Source organism: Geotrypetes seraphini, chromosome 1, assembly GCF_902459505.1.
Source record: "Geotrypetes seraphini chromosome 1, aGeoSer1.1, whole genome shotgun sequence".
Lineage (NCBI taxonomy): Eukaryota > Metazoa > Chordata > Amphibia > Gymnophiona > Dermophiidae > Geotrypetes > Geotrypetes seraphini.
The window spans coordinates 407,422,614-407,441,992 of record NC_047084.1 but is presented as its reverse complement, the minus strand read 5'-3'; the positions used below and the strand labels follow the sequence as shown (position 1 = coordinate 407,441,992).

At 44.7% G+C, this 19,379-nt stretch overlaps 1 protein-coding gene across 5 annotated transcripts in view; it reads left to right on the top strand.

Moving 5' to 3' along the window:
- Positions 1 to 19,379, top strand: part of UBE2U (ubiquitin conjugating enzyme E2 U) — a 355,232-nt gene that overhangs the window by 237,833 nt on the left and 98,020 nt on the right. For all 5 annotated transcript variants that reach the window (XM_033918277.1, XM_033918287.1, XM_033918269.1 and 2 more), the window contains one exon: positions 12,158 to 12,234. In XM_033918277.1, coding sequence (XP_033774168.1) covers positions 12,158 to 12,234 — 77 coding nt within the window. The remainder of the gene's footprint in view (positions 1 to 12,157; positions 12,235 to 19,379) is intronic.

Genomic DNA, 19,379 nt, shown 5'->3' with positions numbered 1-19,379 from the left:
CACCCTTCAACACCCCTCGCGCGGTCTGAGCATCTCCCTCCCTCCCTCTTACCTTCGTGGCACGTTTTATATTACAGTGGAATTTGTTCAAGCCGCCGGAGCCTGCCTGAAATTACGTGCATCTGTGGGCGGAAGCTTCTCCTCTAACGCAACTTCTACCTGCAGATGCACATGACTTTAGGCAGGCTCCGTCAGCTTGAATAAAGGTAAGGAGGAGGGAGAAAGAAGCAGCCGGTAGGTAGGAAGGAGGGAGTGGGCCAAGCGCGATCGGTGACCGCATATGTTCCCTCCCTTAATTGCGGAGACAAGGCCATTCACCGCTCCACAGGGCGGTGGATGGCCTTGTCCCCTTACCCGCAGTGAGCACTTTTTCACCTCTCACTGTTTCGGAGGGTTACCAGGGGCTAGCCACGGGTAACAGCCACCGTGTCATTCTCTAATCACTACCATGGCTTTGTAAAAGGGTTCTTGAATGTATGCTAATAAATGCATATCCCTAATCATTAGTCAGACTCCAGTCCTCTTTGAATATCTCCACTGGCATTCCTTTGTAAGAAAGTTGAGAAGGCGAAACAGTTCTGAAAGGCCTGGAACACAAACCTTTCAAAGAGAGGTTTATATAAAATGGTGTGGTAGCCACGTTAGTCCACTTGAAAAAGGCTTGAGACTCAAATAAGTCTGCCAAAGGAAAGGAAAATGGGAAATGATAGAAACATTCAGGGGCTCTATTACTAAATTGCAGTAAGCACTATTCTCCGAGAACAAACAGGCCTCATATTATCACATCTTATTGGGTGACATCATCCATGGAACCAGTGGTGTAGCAAGGGTAGGAGGTGCCCAGAGTGGTGTCCTCCTCTCCACCCCATCCACCATTCCTTCCGCATCTCCTATGCCACACTCGCACCCTCCCTTCCCACACCCATACCGCTTTAAATCTTTGCCAACATGAGCAGCTTCTCTGGCCTGCAACTCACATCGGCATAGGCTTTTCCAGAAAGGATTTAAGAGGGAAACCAGACGGCATGAGCAGCAAACCAGAGTATTTTCAAGTTTATTGGTGCTTAATATTCGCTTATAACAACCTGAGCGGTTTACATTAAAACATAAAAAAAAAGAAAGAAAATATATACTTACACAGGAGGTTAACACAAAGTCTTTTAAGACAGAAGGGGAGACTTCACAGGAGACAGGAGGAAAACCTGTTTCAAAAAATAAAAAAATGGACGGGACAGGGAAAAACATAGTAGGGTACAGATATTCATAAAGTTAGCTGATGTCATAATCAATCTATACAATGAAAGCATCTCTAAAAAGAAAGGTTTTAAAGTCAGATTTGAATTTAGTGGTATTTGATTCTAGTCTCATGTTTAATGGAAGACAGTTCCACAATGTGGGACCTATAACTGAGAAAACTGCTCACGCTGGTGAAGATTTAAAGGACAAGGAAGGGAGGGCACGAGCATGGCATGGAAAAGCAGAGAGGTGCCAGCACTCCCACAAAGTCAGCGCCTGGGGCGGTCTCCCCCCCCCCCTTCCTTATGTCATTGCATGGAACCCAGCATGGATAGTCAATAAGTTTATTGCTGTCTCTTTAAAACAGCCCATACTGTGCGCATGTTGGTGCCTTGCTGCTCATCAGCTCATGGGACCTGCATTTCTTAGTTTTTCATTGTGACAACTTAAGGTGTCAATGCTGTCAGGAAGAGCTGGGTGAGACTTTTCCTGGTTAAACCCCAAGTTTATGCAGAGCCAGCTTAAAGTAAGGAGTGGGTAGTTGCCCTGGGAAGCTGATTTGCCTATCTGACAGTTGAGGGGGAGGGGAAAAGGAGTTGCTGTCCTTCACTGTAACTGGAGCCTAAGTGATCATGAGGGTGGGGATAGGTGGCAAGCCAGTCAAGGGATAATGAAACACAAGGAAATATAGGTACACATAGGTACGACGAGCGAGGTGATTAAATTTGCGGACGATACGAAGTTATTCAGAGTAGTGAAGATGCAGCGGAATTGCGAAGATTTGCAACGTGATATAATCAGGCTCGAGGAATGGGCATCGACATGGCAGATGAGGTTCAACGTGGAAAAGTGTAAAGTGATGCATGTCGGTAATAAAAATCTCATGCACGAATACAGGATGTCCGGGGCGGTACTTGGAGAGACCTCCCAGGAAAGGGACTTGGGGAGTTCTGATCGACAAGTTGATGAAGCCGTCCATGCAATGTGCGGCGATAGCAAAAAGGGCAAACAGCATGCTAGGAATGATAAAGAAGGGGATCACGAACAGATCAGAGAAGGTTATCATGCCGCTGTACCGGGCCATGGTGCGCCCTCACCTGGAGTACTGCGTCCAGCACTGGTCACCGTACATGAAGAAGGACATGGTACTACTCGAAAGGGTCCAGAGGAGAGCGACTAAGATGCTTAAGGGGTTGGAGGAGCTGCCGTACAGCGAAAGATTAGAGAAACTGGGCCTCTTCTCCATCGAACAGAGGAGATTGAGAGGGGACATGATCGAAACATTCAAAGTACTGAAGGGGATAGACTTAGTAGATAAGGACAGGTTGTTCACCCTCTCCAAGGTAGGGAAAACGAGAGGGCACTCTCTAAAGTTGAAAGGGGATAGATTCTGTACAAACATAAGGAAGTTCTTCTTCACACAGAGAGTGGTGGAAAACTGGAATGCTCTTCCAGAATCTGTCATAGAGGAAAACACCCTCCAGGGATTCAAGACAAAGTTAGACAAGTTCCTGCTGAACAAGGACGTACGCTGATAGGGATAGTCTCAGTCAGGGGCTGGTCTTTGACCAGAGGGCTGCTGCATGAGCAGACTGCTGGGCATGATGGACCACTGGTCTGACCCAACAATTCTTATGTTCACCTTAGCACTGTTAAAAGGTAAAATGGGAAACACAGAAACATGATGGCAGGTAAAGGCCAAATGACCCATCCAGTCTACCCATCCACAGTAACCATTATCGCTTTCCCAGAATTTACTGGACTCTGCAGCTCAGTCCTTAGGGGCTGAATGAACAATCTTACCCTGCAGTGGCTGATTAATAGCAATGCAAACAGGCAGAGAAAGGCTGTTTAAAGCATGTTCCGCTGCTGACAGGGAGAAGCGGGAGAAATGCTGGATTAAGAGGTACAGGAGAGCCAGGCTGACCTAGCCTGCCAGCTGAGAGCATCTAATGGAAACCATATTACAATTTACTTAGGATCCAAGGTGTCCTAGGTCTAGATGCACAAAACATGGTTGCTAAGACTGTGTGGGTCACTGTGGGCTGATTCTGAAATAGCAACTGATGTTCAAACTCTGAGGACTTTCTTAGAGATCAGACTCCACAGGTGACCCTTGAAGGGAGGAATGCTGGCCTAGTGCCTAACCCTCAGAAAACCTGGTTCTAAGAGAGAGGTTGTAGAGGCTCAGCATTAAAGATAGTTCTCACAGCAACCTGTGAATTGTTGTCTGCCTCCTCACTGGGACAGTGCTGAGAATAAGACTGCCCTGAAAACTTCTGAAAGCTAAGTTACTCAAAATTTCATATTCTGCTCTTAACACTGATTTTTAGCATTATATCTGCTTAATTTCTCTTCTCCTCCCTAACTGTTTCATACTTTAAAAAAAAAAAAAAAAAATTCTCTTTCCTCTGCTATTTCTTATTTTCTCTTCCTCCTCATAGGAAAAAGGGTAAGACTTATAGTCCCACCCTTCCCAGGGATCACTGCTCATATATAGAGAACCAAATAATCAAGACTACTCAAATCAATTCACTTCCCAACCAATCAAGATGACCTTTATTCAATGCAATCACTGTGGTGCTTTAATTCCAAGACACACTATTTGGCGGCTTAAGGCTTGCCCCATCTGTCTTCAACTTGCTAGTATTAAGGATGAGCTCTGCAAACTTAAACAGGAATTGAATACAATTAAAGCAGTTTCCATCATGCCACAAAATCATACCAATTTACCACCTCTATCTCAAAGAAGAAAACCACCCAGGAATAAATGGGTCACAGTAGGCTCAGGAAGACTGCGACATGTAATACAGAAACATCAACCTTCACAAATATTACCTCTACAGAATTCCTTCGCTCCACTAGTGCACTGCGATACTCAAGAAAACAGAAGTGAGGTGGGACTGGAACCAATGAAGGTAACTCGAGAGAGAAAGCTCATCCTAAGCCCAAAAAGCCCAAAACAGAAAACTATGGCTGTTGGGGATTCCATCATCAGAGGCATTAACCTTGGAACATAGGGCGAGGAGGCCAAAATAGTGAAATGTCTTCCAGGTTCTCAGCTACCAGGCAAATACTGACTATAATTAAGGAAGAAACTAAGGATTTTAACACTGACGTTATTATCCATCTGGTAACAAATGACCCGGCAAACAACTCTACACTTGCAGCGCAGAAAGCTTTTCGGGAGTTTGGTGAGAGCTTGAAACCTTTTGTAAAGACTGTAGCTTTTTCAGAAGTACTGCCTGCATATGGACAGGGAGAGCAAAGAGTAAAATGCACAGAGGACTTTAATAGATGGCTCAAAATCTGGTGTCGTCAAGAAGGCTTTAAGTACATAGGTGACATGGAAAGACAAGAGACTATATGATGGGTTACATCTTACAATAGCAGGAAAAAGAATCCTTGCTGAGAAATTTAGACAATATGTTTCTACTCATTTAAACTAGAAGGTGGGGGTGGCGTATGTAGGAAATACAATTATGGAGGCCACCCCCAGCAAAAGACAAGATGTAATGGTAGTACAGATAGCAAAATAAACAATATTAGCAACTCACTTCTGTCACCCCTAGGCACCTAACCGGCTTGATTAGTGCGTTTGGGCCATGACAAATACGCTCCCCAGCGTGACCTCTAAAGCTTGAGGGTCCCCCTCAGGACTTTTATCAGGACTAGGCAACTGCCTAACACAGCAAGTACAGGTAAGAGAGGCAGTCTTTCCAAAACAGACACCCAGTCAGAATGGCTTCAAAACAAAATAAAGGTATATTCAGGCCAGCGGCCAGTTAAGTTTCAACTCTGGTTATAGTTCTTGTATACTTCACAAGCAAGATTCATGAAATGCATTAAATTCAAATATCCCCCAACAGTATCACCTTTCCAGAATCTTTTGATCCTCAGAAACACCACTCTGTGTTAAATAGATTTTCACTACACAGAGCTTTATGTGTTCTGTCATCATAGGATCTTTATATATTTATTTTAGTTCAATATTTCATTAAGTTAAGTGTAACTTTTATATATATTTAACCATACTAGTAAATTTCCTAAATATTAAGAAATTATTGCTAGTACTTAGCTTTTTTATTGTGGTCAGAATCAGGGACAAATTATCACCATGCTTTTTCAAGGTGAAGTCCCTAATAATATTGTTGCCATCCTCTTTTTCTAGTTCAGCAGTCAGAACTTTGATTTATAAGGAAGAAATAAGCTAAATATTGCAGTACTGAAGCTTGTATGGATGCTGCGGGGACAGTGGTCGCGGGGACGGGGCTGTAATGGGGACAAATTTTTTCCCCGTGTCATTCTCTAGTGTACAATATTTTCTCGCATATAACGCGCGCATTATATGTGGTTTTTACGTACCGCACATACCCTTGCGCATTATACGCGTGAGTGCGTTGTACAAAATTTTTTTTACATAGTTCCCCCCCCGACTTCCGATTCACCCCCCCCTGCGGGACCGCTCGCACCCCCACCCCGAAGGACCGCTCGCACGCACCCGCACCCCCACCCTGAAGGACCGCTCGCACCCCCACAGCCTCCCGACCCCCCCATCATGTAGAAGCTCCTACCGGTGTCCTGCTGCTTCCTCTTGGCGGTCCTGACACCCGATACGATCGGGGCAAGAGGGAGCTCAAGCCTCTTGCCCCAGCCAACCGCGGCACCCCTGACACGATCGGGGCAAGAGGGAGCTCAAGCCCTCTTGCCCCCCCGACTCCCCGACACGATCGGGGCAAAAGGGAGCCCAAGCCCTCTTGCCCCGCTGACTCCCCAACTCCCCGACAATATCGGGCCAGGAGGGAGCCCAAGTCCTCCTGACCCTGGGGCCCCCCCCCCCCCCGCTAGTTGTTTGGGCCAGGAGGGAGCCCAAACCCTCCTGGCCACGGCGACCCCCTACCCCCAACCCACACTACATTACGGGCAGGAGGGATCCCAGGGCCTCCTGCCCTCAAAGCAAACCCCCCTCCCCCCAACGACCGCCCCCCCCAAGAACCTCCGACCGCCCCCCAGCCGACCCGCGACCCCCCTGGCCGACCCCCATGACACCCCCATCCCCCTTTCCCGTACCTTTGTGTAGTTGGCCGGACAGACGGGAGCCAAACCCGCCTGTCCGGCAGGCAGCCAACAACGGAATGAGGCCGGATTGGCCCATCCGTCCCAAAGCTCCGCCTACTGGTGGGGCCTAAGGCGCCTGAGTCAATCAGAATAGGCCCGGGAGCCTTAGGTCCCACCTGGGGGCGGGGCCTGAGGCACATGGGCCCAACCCGACCATGTGCCCAAGGCCCCGCCTCCCAGGCGGAGCTTTGGGACGGATGGGCCAATCCGGCCTCATTCCGTCGTTGGCTGCCTGCCGGACAGGCGGATTTGGCTCCCGTCTGTCCGGCCAACTACACAAAGGTACGGGGAAGGGGGGTGGGGGTGTCGTGGGGGTAGGCCAGGGGGTCGCGGGTCGGCTGGGGGGGCGGTCGGAGGTTCTTGGGGGGCGGTCGTTGGGGGGAGGGGGGTTTGCGTCGAGAGCAGGAGGGTTTGGGCTCCCTCCTGGCCCGAACAACTAGCGGGGGGGGTCGCCAGGGCCAAGAGGACTTGGGCTCCCTCCTGGCCCGATATTGTCGGGGACTTGGGGAGTCGGCGGGGCAAGAGGGCTTGGGCTCCCTTTTGCCCCGATCGTGTCGGGGGTGCCGCAGTTGGCTGGGGCAAGAGGGTTTGAGCTCCCTCTTGCCCCGATCGTGTCGGGGAGTCGGGACCGCCAAGAGGAAGCAGCAGGACACCGGTAGGAGCTTCTACATGATGGAGGGGGGTCGGGAGGCTGTGGGGGTGCGAGCGGTCCTTCAGGGTGGGGGTGCGGGTGCGGGTGGGAGTGTGTGCGAGCGGTCCTTCGGGGTGGGGGTGCGAGCGGTCCTGCGGGGGGGGGGTGAATCGGACGTCGGGGGGGCATCAGGCTTTCAGGGTGGGGACAGGACTTCAAGGGGGAGAGGAGAGTCGGGGTGGCCAGAGGAGAGTCGGGGCGGGCGAAAGGAGAGTCGGGCGGTGACGGGAGAGTCGGGCAGCATGCGCGGTATACGGGTGTGCGCGGTATATAAAAATTTCTGTACATAAATTTGTGTTTTTCGCGCGCTATACCCATGTGTGCGTTTTACACGGGTGCGCGTTATCTACGTGAAAATACGGTAATCTACAGACCTCCGACTCAATTGCAGCAAATTGATAAAGATCTGATTGCAGATATCCAAAAGTTTGGAAAGAAAGAGGAGGTGCTGCTGTTGGGTGACTTCAATCAGCTGGATGTGGACGGGAATGTTCCGTCTGTGGAATCAGAAAGAAATAGGGAGATTGTGGATGCCTTTCAACAGGCTCTGCTCAGACAAATGGTGATGGAACCCACGAGGGAAAAAGCAATACTAGATCTGGTCCTCACAAATGGGGAGAGGATCTCTAATGTTCGAGTGGGTGCCCACCTGGGAAATAGTGATCATTAATCATTAGGCATGTGTAGATAGCTGGGTGGCTGGTGGGCGTGAGGATCGCCTGGTCACTTGCCTGCCTGGTGCTAGAGTGGCAGACCTCACGCTTCACTTATATAGGATATTAGATAGTGCTGGGGAGGAGCTGGATCTCTTGGTGCATGTAGTTACTAATCAATAGGAAAATGTGGGAGGGAAGTTCTGGAAACCAAATTTAGGTTCTTAGGTAGAAAGCTGAAATCCAGATCCTCCAGGGTAGCATTTTCAAAAATGTTCCCCATTCCACATGCAGGACCCAAAAGGCAGGCAGATCTCCCAAGTCTCAATGTGTGGTTGAGATGAAGGTACAGGGTTGAGGGATTTAGATTTGTTAGGAACTGGGCTACCTGCTAGGAAAGGGGGAACCTATTTCGAAAGGATGGACTCCACCTTAACCGGTATGGAACCAGGTTGCTGGTGCTAATGTTTAAAAGGGAGAGAGAGCAGTTTTTAAATTAAGATGGGGGGGGGGAAGCTGACAGCTGCCCAGGAGCAGATGGTTTGGTAGAGTATCATTGAAGGATACTGTTGAATCGTAACATGTGGAGGGGCATAATTTTAAAAAAACGTCTTAAGTCCCCTTTTGGCCTAAGGCCCTAAACGTTGAAAGTAGAAGCAGGGAAAATGTCCATTATAAAAAAAAAACGTCCAAAAAGAGAGCTTTTTTTGATAATGGCCTGCCTCTATGTTCAGCTGTTTAAACGCCCTGACCACCACTACATCTAAACTTACACCATATAATCAACCTAAAAAAAGCCTAAGTTCCAAATTCCCAAAACAAGGGCTTTTAGGCGAAAGAGGGGCCAGTCCTTTGCCTAATAGCTGAATTCTGTAACCGGTGTCTGTAAAAAACAACACCGGTTACAGAATCCACCCCCACTGACAACGATCCGGACAGGAGGTAGCCCAAGCCCTCCTGCCCCGGCGAGCTGCGACCCCCCCCCCCCCGACAACATCGGGGCAGGAGGGAGCCCAGGCCCTCCTTCCCTGACGCAGTCCCCCCACGACTGCCCCCCCCCGATTGGCCCACCAAACACCTCCTCCTCATCCACCGACCCGCGACACCCCCCGCCAACCCTCCACACACCCCCCGACCTATAAAAAAGGTGGCCGGATGGACAGTTCCCAAGCCCGTCCATCCAGCAGGCCTGCAATTCTCAAAATGGTGGGCCTTAGGGCTTGATTGGCTCAGGTGCCTCAAACCCCGCCCACAGGTGGGGCTTGAGGTAACTGGGCCAGTCATGTGGGAGAGAGAATCCATTCTGGCAATTCTTTTGGCCCAGATGTTCAAGTCTTCCAGCTTGACTTGAACAGTCCCCATAGACAAAATGAGCAGACAGCTGAAGGAATGTTTTTGTAGATTAGGAAAGCTGGTGAATTGGGCAACAGTATAATAATGGGTGAGTTCAACTACCACAGTAAAGGGAGAGAGTATGTTAAATCATTAAATATCCAAACCTCATACTCCAAAGCAGGGGTGCCTACACTTTTTTGGCTTGCAAGCTACTTTTAAAATGACCAAGTCAAAATGATCTACCAACAATAAAATTTTTAAAAACACAAAGCATACTGTACACAGAGAAAATGTTAATTATCATTTATATTCTGGGTTTTTTTCAAAGAGGTCAAGGCAGATGACTTTAAAATATGCAATGTCACCTCAGTAACAACTATACAAAAATAGACCCTCTCCCCTTTTACTAAACTGTGATAGCGGTTTTAGCACAGGGAGCTGCGCTGAATGACCTGCGCTGCTCCCGACGCTCATAGGCTCCCTGCATTTAAAAACGCTATCGCAATTTAGTAAAAGGGGGCCATAGTGCAAAATATAGACAGCAGATATAAATTCTCAAAATGGACACATTTTGATCTCTAAATTTAAAATAAAATCATTTTTCCTATCTTTGCTGTCTGGTGATTTCATGAGTCTCTAGTTGCACTTCCTTCTTCTGACTGTAAATCCAATATTTATTTATTTATTTCTGCCTCCTGCATGCTTCCTCTCCTCCAGACCTCATTACATTCCCCAACCAACATCTTTCTCTGTCCCTCCATGAATCTAACTTTTTTTTCCTCTCTCCCTGCCCCCCCTTTCTTTCTTTCTGTCTTTTTTTCTCCCTGCCCCCTTTCTTTCTTTCTTTCTTTCTTTCTTTATCCCTGCCCCCTTTATTTCTTTCCTTCTGTCTGTCTTTCTTTCTCTCTCCCTGCCCCCTTTCTTTCTGTCTGTGTTTCTGCCCCTCCCCCCAAGCCACCGCAGATTTCTCTCTGCTCCCCCAATGCCAGGCCAGGTACGTACAAGCGCCGGGCCCTCAAGCCTTCCCTCCGATCTCAATTCTGCCGATGGAGAGGAAGTTCCAGACCAGCCAGGCAGCGATTGGCTGGCCTGGAACTTCCTCTCCGATGTCAGAATTGACACCGGGAGGGGAGGGGGAAGGCTTGTCCACGCCTGGCCTGGCATCGGGGAAGTGTTGTCTTTGCGATCTACTGTTCTATTGTGATTGACCTTTTGGGCAACCCTGCTCTAAAGCAACTTATTATAATGAACCCTCCTGCACTGAGTGCATAGCATACAGTGATACAAAATATTCAAAAAGAATGACAATCTACAGTACATCCACACATCAAAAAAACAACAAAAAAGACAGGAAAAAGAGAAGAAAGTGGAGGAAAAAAACCTCAGTTTGGCTTCATGGATTCAAAAAAACTCCACTTTCTCAAATCATATCTTGACAATACAGTCTTGTATCAGCAATATCTTCTACTCCATATCATACAAAACCAAACTTTCAAACTGCAGGGTAAGTTCAAAAAATCCACAAAGGGCACAGTTCCAGCAAAGTACAATTAAAGGCAAAGAAAAAGCAGGTACTTAGCTACTAATCAAACAATCCTGCTTATGCTGTAATCCCCATGTTTCCTGGATTGCACACACAGGACAGCAGTTGTTCTAAGCAGGCATCTTCAGCACAGGACCCGAAGCTAGGCCATTGTATGTGTGATTTGTGTGTTTGCAGTCACTTCATTGAAGCAGTGGAAGTAGTTGAATTTGGCAAATTTGAGACCCCTGATGCAGCTTCGGCAAAACAAGGAAGCTCCCTATCGGGTCCTGTGTTGAAGATTCCTGCTTAGAATTACTGCTGTCCTGTGGATGTCCTGAAACCAATCAGGGCTTTAGGCTGCTCTCTCAGTATCCTGGATATAGAGGAAGGTCCTTAGGCCTGATTGACTCAGACCTCTAAGGCCCCACCCCTTGGGAAGGGCTTTAGGCTTTGGCCCCTCCCCATGCATCACAAGGGGAAGGCCCATCATTTAGACGGGCTGCGCCAGAGAAGCAGGAGCCTGAGATTGGCTTCCTGTTTCCAACATTTTTAAAAGGAAGTGGGCATCCCTCCTGCAATTTTGTTTGGGTTGGGGGAGGCGTCCAGTGGCAAGAAGGAGTGGGCATCCCTTCTGCCTTTTTTTGCATTGATAGGGGAACGGTGGCTGGTGGAGGGAGGGGGATGGAGGCTGGTTCAAGGGAGGGGTGTTTTGGGTTTTTTTATTTGTTTTTTTTATAATGGGGCAGTTTGTGTGTGTATAACACACGCACAACATCTGTGCCATTAAAAAAAAACCCAGAAGCCCTAACAGCAGTGACAGGAGGCTACTTCCCCTGTCACTGCTGTTAGGGCTCTGCGCATGTTTCAATCGTTCACTTAGCGACTGATTGATCGCATTTGCATGCAAACTTGATAGTGCATCAATTGCTGCTGAGAACCTTGGTGACTTAAGCAAAGAGCAATGTGAAAGATTTCACCAAGACATAAAAACAATGGAATCTAGATACCAAGGAAGATGGAATGCACACATGATAGCAGACTACTGTTGGAATCTTATGTGGGATTGTCCTGGCAGATCCCACTCTCGGAAGTCTTACAAAAGGAGTTTCTTGTGTGTCAAATGACTGGAAAGTTTGTATCATAAACTTGTGCTTTTGGTATGAAATAAATAGATTTTCATATAGATGTTAATTTAAACACTATATTAAAATATCCTGATTTTTTAATGGGTGAGCAGAGTGAAGAGTGGTATATGGTACATGTCCTGTATCAAAAACTAGAGCTGATAGGACAAAACTGGTGCCATTTTTGGAATCAGCAGGTCAAATATACTCAGAAACAGGTCTAACATTTGAAGCACCAAGATGAGTACTGGCCAGTGTTATTGTTTAGTATTTAGACAATCTGTTTAATTTCATAGATTTTTTTTTATAAATATATCTTTAAATGAAAAAGTCAAATGATATAACTGACAACTCCTATGAAAATAAGACTTTAATTTTACAGTAACCATGAGCCCTTTACATTAATAATAATTTGTATGCCTTTATGGTTAATGACTTGTAAATATCAAGTAACACTTATTTCTTCTAAATTCAGAAAAATTCATAACATATCATTTGAAGATTATCACATGACCTGGTCTGAAATTGCCACAACAAAAGTTAAGATTCCAGGTAAGGTGATTCAATTAAATTTTCAAAAGTGTCCAGTGTGTTCACATTTCTGCATTTTCTAGTTCTACTGCTATTAATTATTTCTATAGTGCTACCAGATGTACACATCGTTGTACAGTCACAAAGAAGACAGTCCTGCTCAAAGAGCTTGCAGTCTAAACAGACAAAACAAACAGGATGTCATGGATACAGTTAAGGGGAATAGTTAATCTGATGGCTAGGTTGGTGGGTAGGTTCGGCAGAGAGGAGTAGGTTTACTAGTTTTTAGCCATTGTTTCTGCTGATTAGGTGGAGAAGGGAGGGGCTCTGATTTACTTCTAAGGTTAACTGCATTATCTTTGGGACAGTGCTGTGAACAAGGCTGCCCTGTGAACTTCAATAAGATAAGTTGCTCAACATTTCATATTCTGCTCTTTTCACTGGTTTTCAGCATTACATCTGCTTAACTGCTCTTCTCCTCCCTGTTTCTTACTTAAAAAAAACAAAAAAACACACAAAAAAATAAACCCTTGTCTTTCCTTTGTTAAATCTTATTTCCTATTTCCCTTTCCCTTCATAGGAATAAGGGTAAGACTTATAGTCCCACCAACCCCAGGGACCACTTTTCATATATAGAGACCCAAATAATCAGGACTACTCAAATCAAGTCACTTCACAACCAATCAAGATGACCTTTATTCTATGCAATCACTGTGGTGCTTTAATTCCAAGACATACTATTTGGAGGCTTAAGGCTTGCCCCATCTGTCTTCAACTTGCTAGTATTAAGGAGGAGCTCTGCAAACTTAAACAGGAATTGAATACAATTAAAGCAGCTTTCATCACTCCACAAAATCATACCAACTTACCACCTCTACCTCAAAGAATAAAACAGCCCAGGAATAAATGGGTCACAGTAGGCTCAGGAAGACTGCGACATGTAACACGGAAACATCCACCTTCACAAATATTACCTCTACAGAATTCCTTCGCTCCACTAGTGCACTGCGATACTCAAGAAAACAGAAGGGAGGTAAGACTGGAACCAATGAAGGTAACTCAGGAGAACAAGCGCACCCTAAGCACAAATAAAAAGGCCAAAAACAGAAAACTATTACTGTTGGGGGATTCCATCATCAGAGGCATTAACCTTGGAACACAAGGCGAGGAGACCAAAATAGTGAAATGTCTTCCAGGATCCTCAGCTACCAGGAGTTCCAGGCAAATACAGACTATAATAAAGGAAGAAACTAAGGATTTTAACACTGATGTTGTTATCCATCTGGGAACAAATGACGTGGCCAACAACTCCACACTTGCAGCACAGAAAGCTTTTTGGGAGCTTGGTGAGGGTGTGAAACCTTTTGTTAAGACTTTAGCTTTCTCTGAAATACTGCCTGCATATGGAAAGGGAGAGCAAAGAGTGAAAAACACAGAGGACTTTAATAGATGGCTCAAAGCCTGCTGTCATCAAGAAGGCTTCAGGTACATAGGAGAATGGGGAAATACATGGAAGGACAAGAAGCTATATTGCACTGATGGGCTACATATTACTACAGCAGGAAAAAGAAACCTTGCAGAGAAATTTAGACAATATTTTTCTAGGCATTTAAACTAGAAGGTGGGGGTGGTGTATATACGAAGGACAATTATAGAGACCACCCCCGGCAAAAGAAAAGATATGATAGTAGTAAAGACTGCAACATAAGCAATATCAGCAACTCATTTCTTAGTGTTGCAACGGAAAGTGAAACGAAACAAAAATCCATACGAAAAAGGAGATTATCACTGAAAAATAGCTGGAAAGCGATGACCACAAATGCTCGCAGTCTAAGCAACAAAGTTCATGATCTGCAAGCCCTGATGTTAGAGGCAGATCTAGATATTGTCGCTATCACAGAGACATGGTTCAGTGAATCACATGGATGGGATGCAAACATACCGGGATATAATCTTTTTATGAAGGACAGAGATGGTTAAAAAGGTGGAGGAGTAGCTCTCTATGTAAAGATCAATATCCAAGCGACCGAAATGCAAGGGACCTGGGGAGAGGAAGAAGCGATATGGATTGCTCTGAAAAGAGAAGATGGAACTTCTATCTATGTGGGTGTAGTCTATAGACCTCCAACTCAATTGCAGCAAATTGATAAGGATCTGATTGTGGATTCCAAAAGTTTGGAAGGAAAGAGGAGGTTCTGCTGTTGGGAGATTTCAACCTGCTGGATGCGGACTGGAATGTTCTGTCTGCAGCATCGGAAAGAAGTAGGGAGATGGTGGATGCCTTTCAAGAGGCTCTGTTCAGACAAATGGTGACGGAACCCACAAGGGAAAAAGCGATATTGGATCTGGTCCTCACAAATGGAGAGAGTATCTCTAATGTTCGAGTGGATGCTCACCTGAGAAGTAGCGATCATCAAACGGTTTGGTTTGATATAACGGCTAATGTGGAGAGCGGCCGCACGATACTTAAAGTCCTAGATTTCAAACGTACGGACTTTAATGCTATGGGAGAGTACCTGAAGAAAGAGCTGTTAGGATGGGAGGACATAAGAGAAGTGGAAAGACAGTGGTCTAAGCTGAAAGGAGCGATAAAAATGGCTACGGACCTTTATGTGAAGAAAATCAATAAAAACAAGAGAAAAAGGAAGCCGATATGGTTCTCCAACCTAGTGGCTGAGAAAATAAAGGCGAAAGAGTTGGCGTTTGTGAAATATAAAAAAACCCAAGAAGAGGAGAGCAGAAAGGACTACAGGGTGAAACTGAAAGAAGCCAAGAGAGAGATACGTTTGGCCAAAGCACAGGCGGAAGAACAAATGGCTAAAAATGTAAAAAAGGGAGACAAAAATTTTTTCAGATATATTAGTGAAAGGAGGAAGATGAAAAATGGAATTGCTAGGCTAAAAGATGCTAGGAACCGAAATACTTCTGCTCTGTGTTCATGGAAGAAAAACCTAGAGAAGGACCGAGATTGTCTGGCAAAGTTACACAAGAAAATGGAGTAGATTCTGCGCAGTTCATGGAAGAGGGTGTTTATGAGCAACTTGAAAAACTGAAGGTGGACAAAGCGTTGGGACCAGACGGGATCCATCCCAGGATACTAAGGGAGCTCAGAGAGGTTCTGGCGAGTCCTATTAAAGACTTGTTCAACAAATCTCTGGAGATGGGAGTGATTCCTGGGGATTGGAGGAGAGCGGATGTGGTCCCTATTCGGGATGAAGCAGGAAACTACAGGCCGGTGAGCCTCACTTCAGTTGTTGGAAAAATAATGGAAGTTTTGCTGAAAGAAAGGATAGTGTACTTCCTTGAATCTAATGGGTTATAGGATCCGAGGCAACATGGCTTTACAAAAGGTAAATCATGCCAAACGAATCTGATTGAATTTTTTGATTGGGTGATCAGAGAGCTGGATCGAGGACATATGCTAGATGTAATTTACTTGGATTTCAGCAAAGCCTTTGATACAGTTCCTCATAGGAGGCTGTTGAACAAATTTGAAGGGCTGAAGTTAGGACCCAAAGTGGTGAACTGGGTCAGAAACTGGCTGTCGGACAGACGCCAGAGGGTGATGGTTAAATGGAAGTCGCTTGAAGGAAGGAAAGGTGAGTAGTGGAGTCCCTCAGGGATCGGTGCTGGGGCCAATCCTGTTCAATATGTTTGTGAGTGACATTGCTGAAGGGTTAGAAGGAAAAGTGTGCCTTTTTGCAGATGATACCAAAATTTGTAACAGAATAGACACCGAAAAGGGAGTGGAAAATATGAAAAAGGATCTGCAAAAGTTAGAGGAATGGTCTAATGCCTGGCAACTAAAATTCAATGCAAAGAAATGCAGAGTAATGCATTTGGGGATTAATAATAGGAAGGAACCGTATATGCTGGGAGGAGAGAAGCTGATATGCACGGACGGGGAGAGAGACCTTGGGGTGATAGTGTCCGAAGATCTAAAGGTGAAAAACCAGTGTGACAAGGCAGTGGCTGCTGCCAGAAGGATGCTGGGCTGTATAAAGAGAGGCGTAGTCAGTAGAAAGAAGCAGGTGTTGATGCCACTGTACAGGTCATTGATAAGGCCCCACTTGGAGTATTGTGTTCAATTTTGGAGACCGTATCTGGCGAAGGACGTAAGAAGACTTGAGGCGGTCCAGAGGAAGGCGACGAAAATGATAGGAGGCTTGCGCCAGAAGACGTATGAGGAGAGACTGGAAGCCCTGAATATATATACCCTAGAGGAAAGGAGAGACAGGGGAGATATGATTCAGACATTCAAATACTTGAAGAGTATTAACGTAGAACAAAATCTTTTCCAGAGAAAGGAAAATGGTAAAACCAGAGGACATAATTTGAGGTTGAGGGGTGGTAGATTCAGGGGCAATGTTAGGAAATTCTACTTTACGGAGTGGGTAGTGGATGCCTGGAATGCTCTCCAAGAGAGGTGGTGGAGAGTAAAACTGTGACTGAGTTCAAAGAAGTGTGGGATGAATACAGAGGATTTAGAATCAGAAAATAATATTAAATATTGAACTAAGGCCAGTACTGGGCAGACTTGCACGGTCTGTGTCTGTATATGGCTGTTTGGTGGAGGATGGGCTGGGGAGGGCTTCAATGGCTGGGATGGTGTAGATGGGCTGGAGTAAATCTTAACAGAGATTTCGGCAGTTGGAATCCAAGCACAGTACACAGGGTAAAGCTTTGGATTCTTGCCCAGAAATAGCTAAGAAGAAAAAATTAAAAATTAAAATTGAATCAGTTTGGGTAGACTGGATGGACCATTCGGGTCTTTATCTGCCGTCATCTACTATGTTACTATGTTTATAGATGAAGGCTATATCAAAAAGGTGGGTTTTCAATCTGCTTTTAAACAAGGTAAGGGAAGAGGCTTGGAGGACAAACTCGGGTAATTTATTTCAGGCGTACAATTTCTATAACGCTGCTAGACATATACAACGCTGTACATTAAAACATTCAAGAGACAATGTCTATCAGAATGTTTCTGGAAATATTAAATCCTATGGAGAGATATTTAAGGGCTCGCTGAGTGGCTTAGTGACAGTGGGTAGAAGATACAGGATTAATTTCTGTTGCCTTGGATTCATAAAACAAAGAAAATCCTATACATGAGACAATAAGAATAGATATACTGGGTCAGACCAATGGTCCATCTAGCTCAGTATCCTATTTCCACAGTAGCCAATCCAGGTCACAAGTACCTGACAAAAATCCAAATAGTAGCAACGTTCCATGCTACCAATCCCAGGGCAAAAATTGGTTTCCCTATGTCTGTCTCAAATACTGACTATGGATTTTTCCTCCAGGAATGTGTCCAAACCTTTTTTTTTTTTTTTGTAATTCTTTATTAATTTTCCAAACTTTAGCAGTGCATTACAAATAACCACATTAAAAGATTACATAAAATGCACCATAAGACACAGATAGAAAAGAAAACAACCATTTCCCCCACCCACCTCTCAATTATGAAAACCTTTAATCACATTATACTTAAATATTTAACTCCTCAAAATACTCCTCCCTCTCCTCCCCCCACCCTAGATGTGTAAGGCAATCTAAGCACCTTATCATTACTGTGTATTAACAAATGCAGTCAATAGGCTCCATATTTTATTAAATGCATTACTAAAACCCAAACATTCTGCATTCATTCTTTCATATTTATATGTGTTACATATACTTGTCTACCAGAATGTGTAATTAAGATTTCCAGTTTCTTGTGATCATTTGGACAGCTATTGCTGTCAGGATCAATAAAAGACGGCTTTTGTATTTATCTAACACAGGCTTTACCTGTAACAACGTACCACAAATTATGGCTTCAGATGATAAAGGAATAGATGATTTTAATATAAGATTAATTTGTCCCCAAATTGATCTTCAAAAATTAAGTATCATTGGACAGGTTATACTTGATAGAGAACTTACTTTTCACGACCACATAAGTTCGGTCGTAAAAACCTGTTTTTATAAACTCCGTACCATTAGATCACTATGCCCTTTACTAGACACTGACTCAATTAACATACTGATACATTCCCTAGTCATTTCCCACCTAGACTACTGCAACTCTCTTCTAAACGGACTTCCTCAAAAAGAGCTCCGACGTCTTCAATTAATACAAAATTCTGCCATAAAACTAATATACAAAAAAGGAAAATTTGAACATGTTACTCCTCTACTCAAAGAAGCTCACTGGCTCCCTATCACCCACCGTATAACCTACAAAATCATTCTACTCTCATTTAAAATTAAACATTCCCATCAACCACTATTCCTCGATAAACTACTAATTCCACAATGTTCCCCTCGCACACTAAGATCTACTGACCAAAAACTCCTTTTCATTCCTTCTCTCAAAGATTTCTACTACACCCGAAAAACTAACTTTGCAGTAACCGCTCCTACACTATGGAACTCTCTTCCACAATACCTTCGGGACGAACAAAATCTAATCAACTTCAAGACTGGCTTAAAGACCTTCTTGTTCCAAGACGCTTATGACCGTCCCTAGATCCCTTTCTCTCTTTTTTACTTCACCTTTTTAATGTAAGTAAGTAATCACTCCAACAATGCTCACATACCCCACTTGTTCAATCCTTCCCCCATCCTTTCCTATCTTAACTAATTTATGTAACTTCTCCCTTCCTTCCCCTCTTATCCTCACTTTCCAGTTAGTCTAGTTAATGTCATTTTCGTTCACTTCATTATATTTAAATTATTATTTACTTTTATTATATTTTGTAAACCGGCCAGATATTCATTTGATGGTCGGGATATTAAAAAACTAATAAACTTGGAAACTTGGACAGAAATATAACAGATGATCCAACGTCCCTATATTAATATGACAATGCCAGCATCTATTAGATTTTGAACTATCAAGTTTTTGTAATCGAACTGGGGTCCAAAAAATCCTATGTAACAAAAATAATCACGTTTGTCTCATAGATTCTGACGCTGTACATCTTAACCTCCCAAGACCAAATTCGTGGCCATTGAGATGCAGAAACCTTTTTTAAACCCAGCTATATTAACCACTGTTACCACATCCTCTGGCAACATGTTCTAGTGTTTAACTATTCTCTGAGTGAAAAAATATTTCCTCCTACTGGTTTTAAAAGTATTTCCTTGTAACTTCATCAAGTGATCCCTAGTCTTTGTAA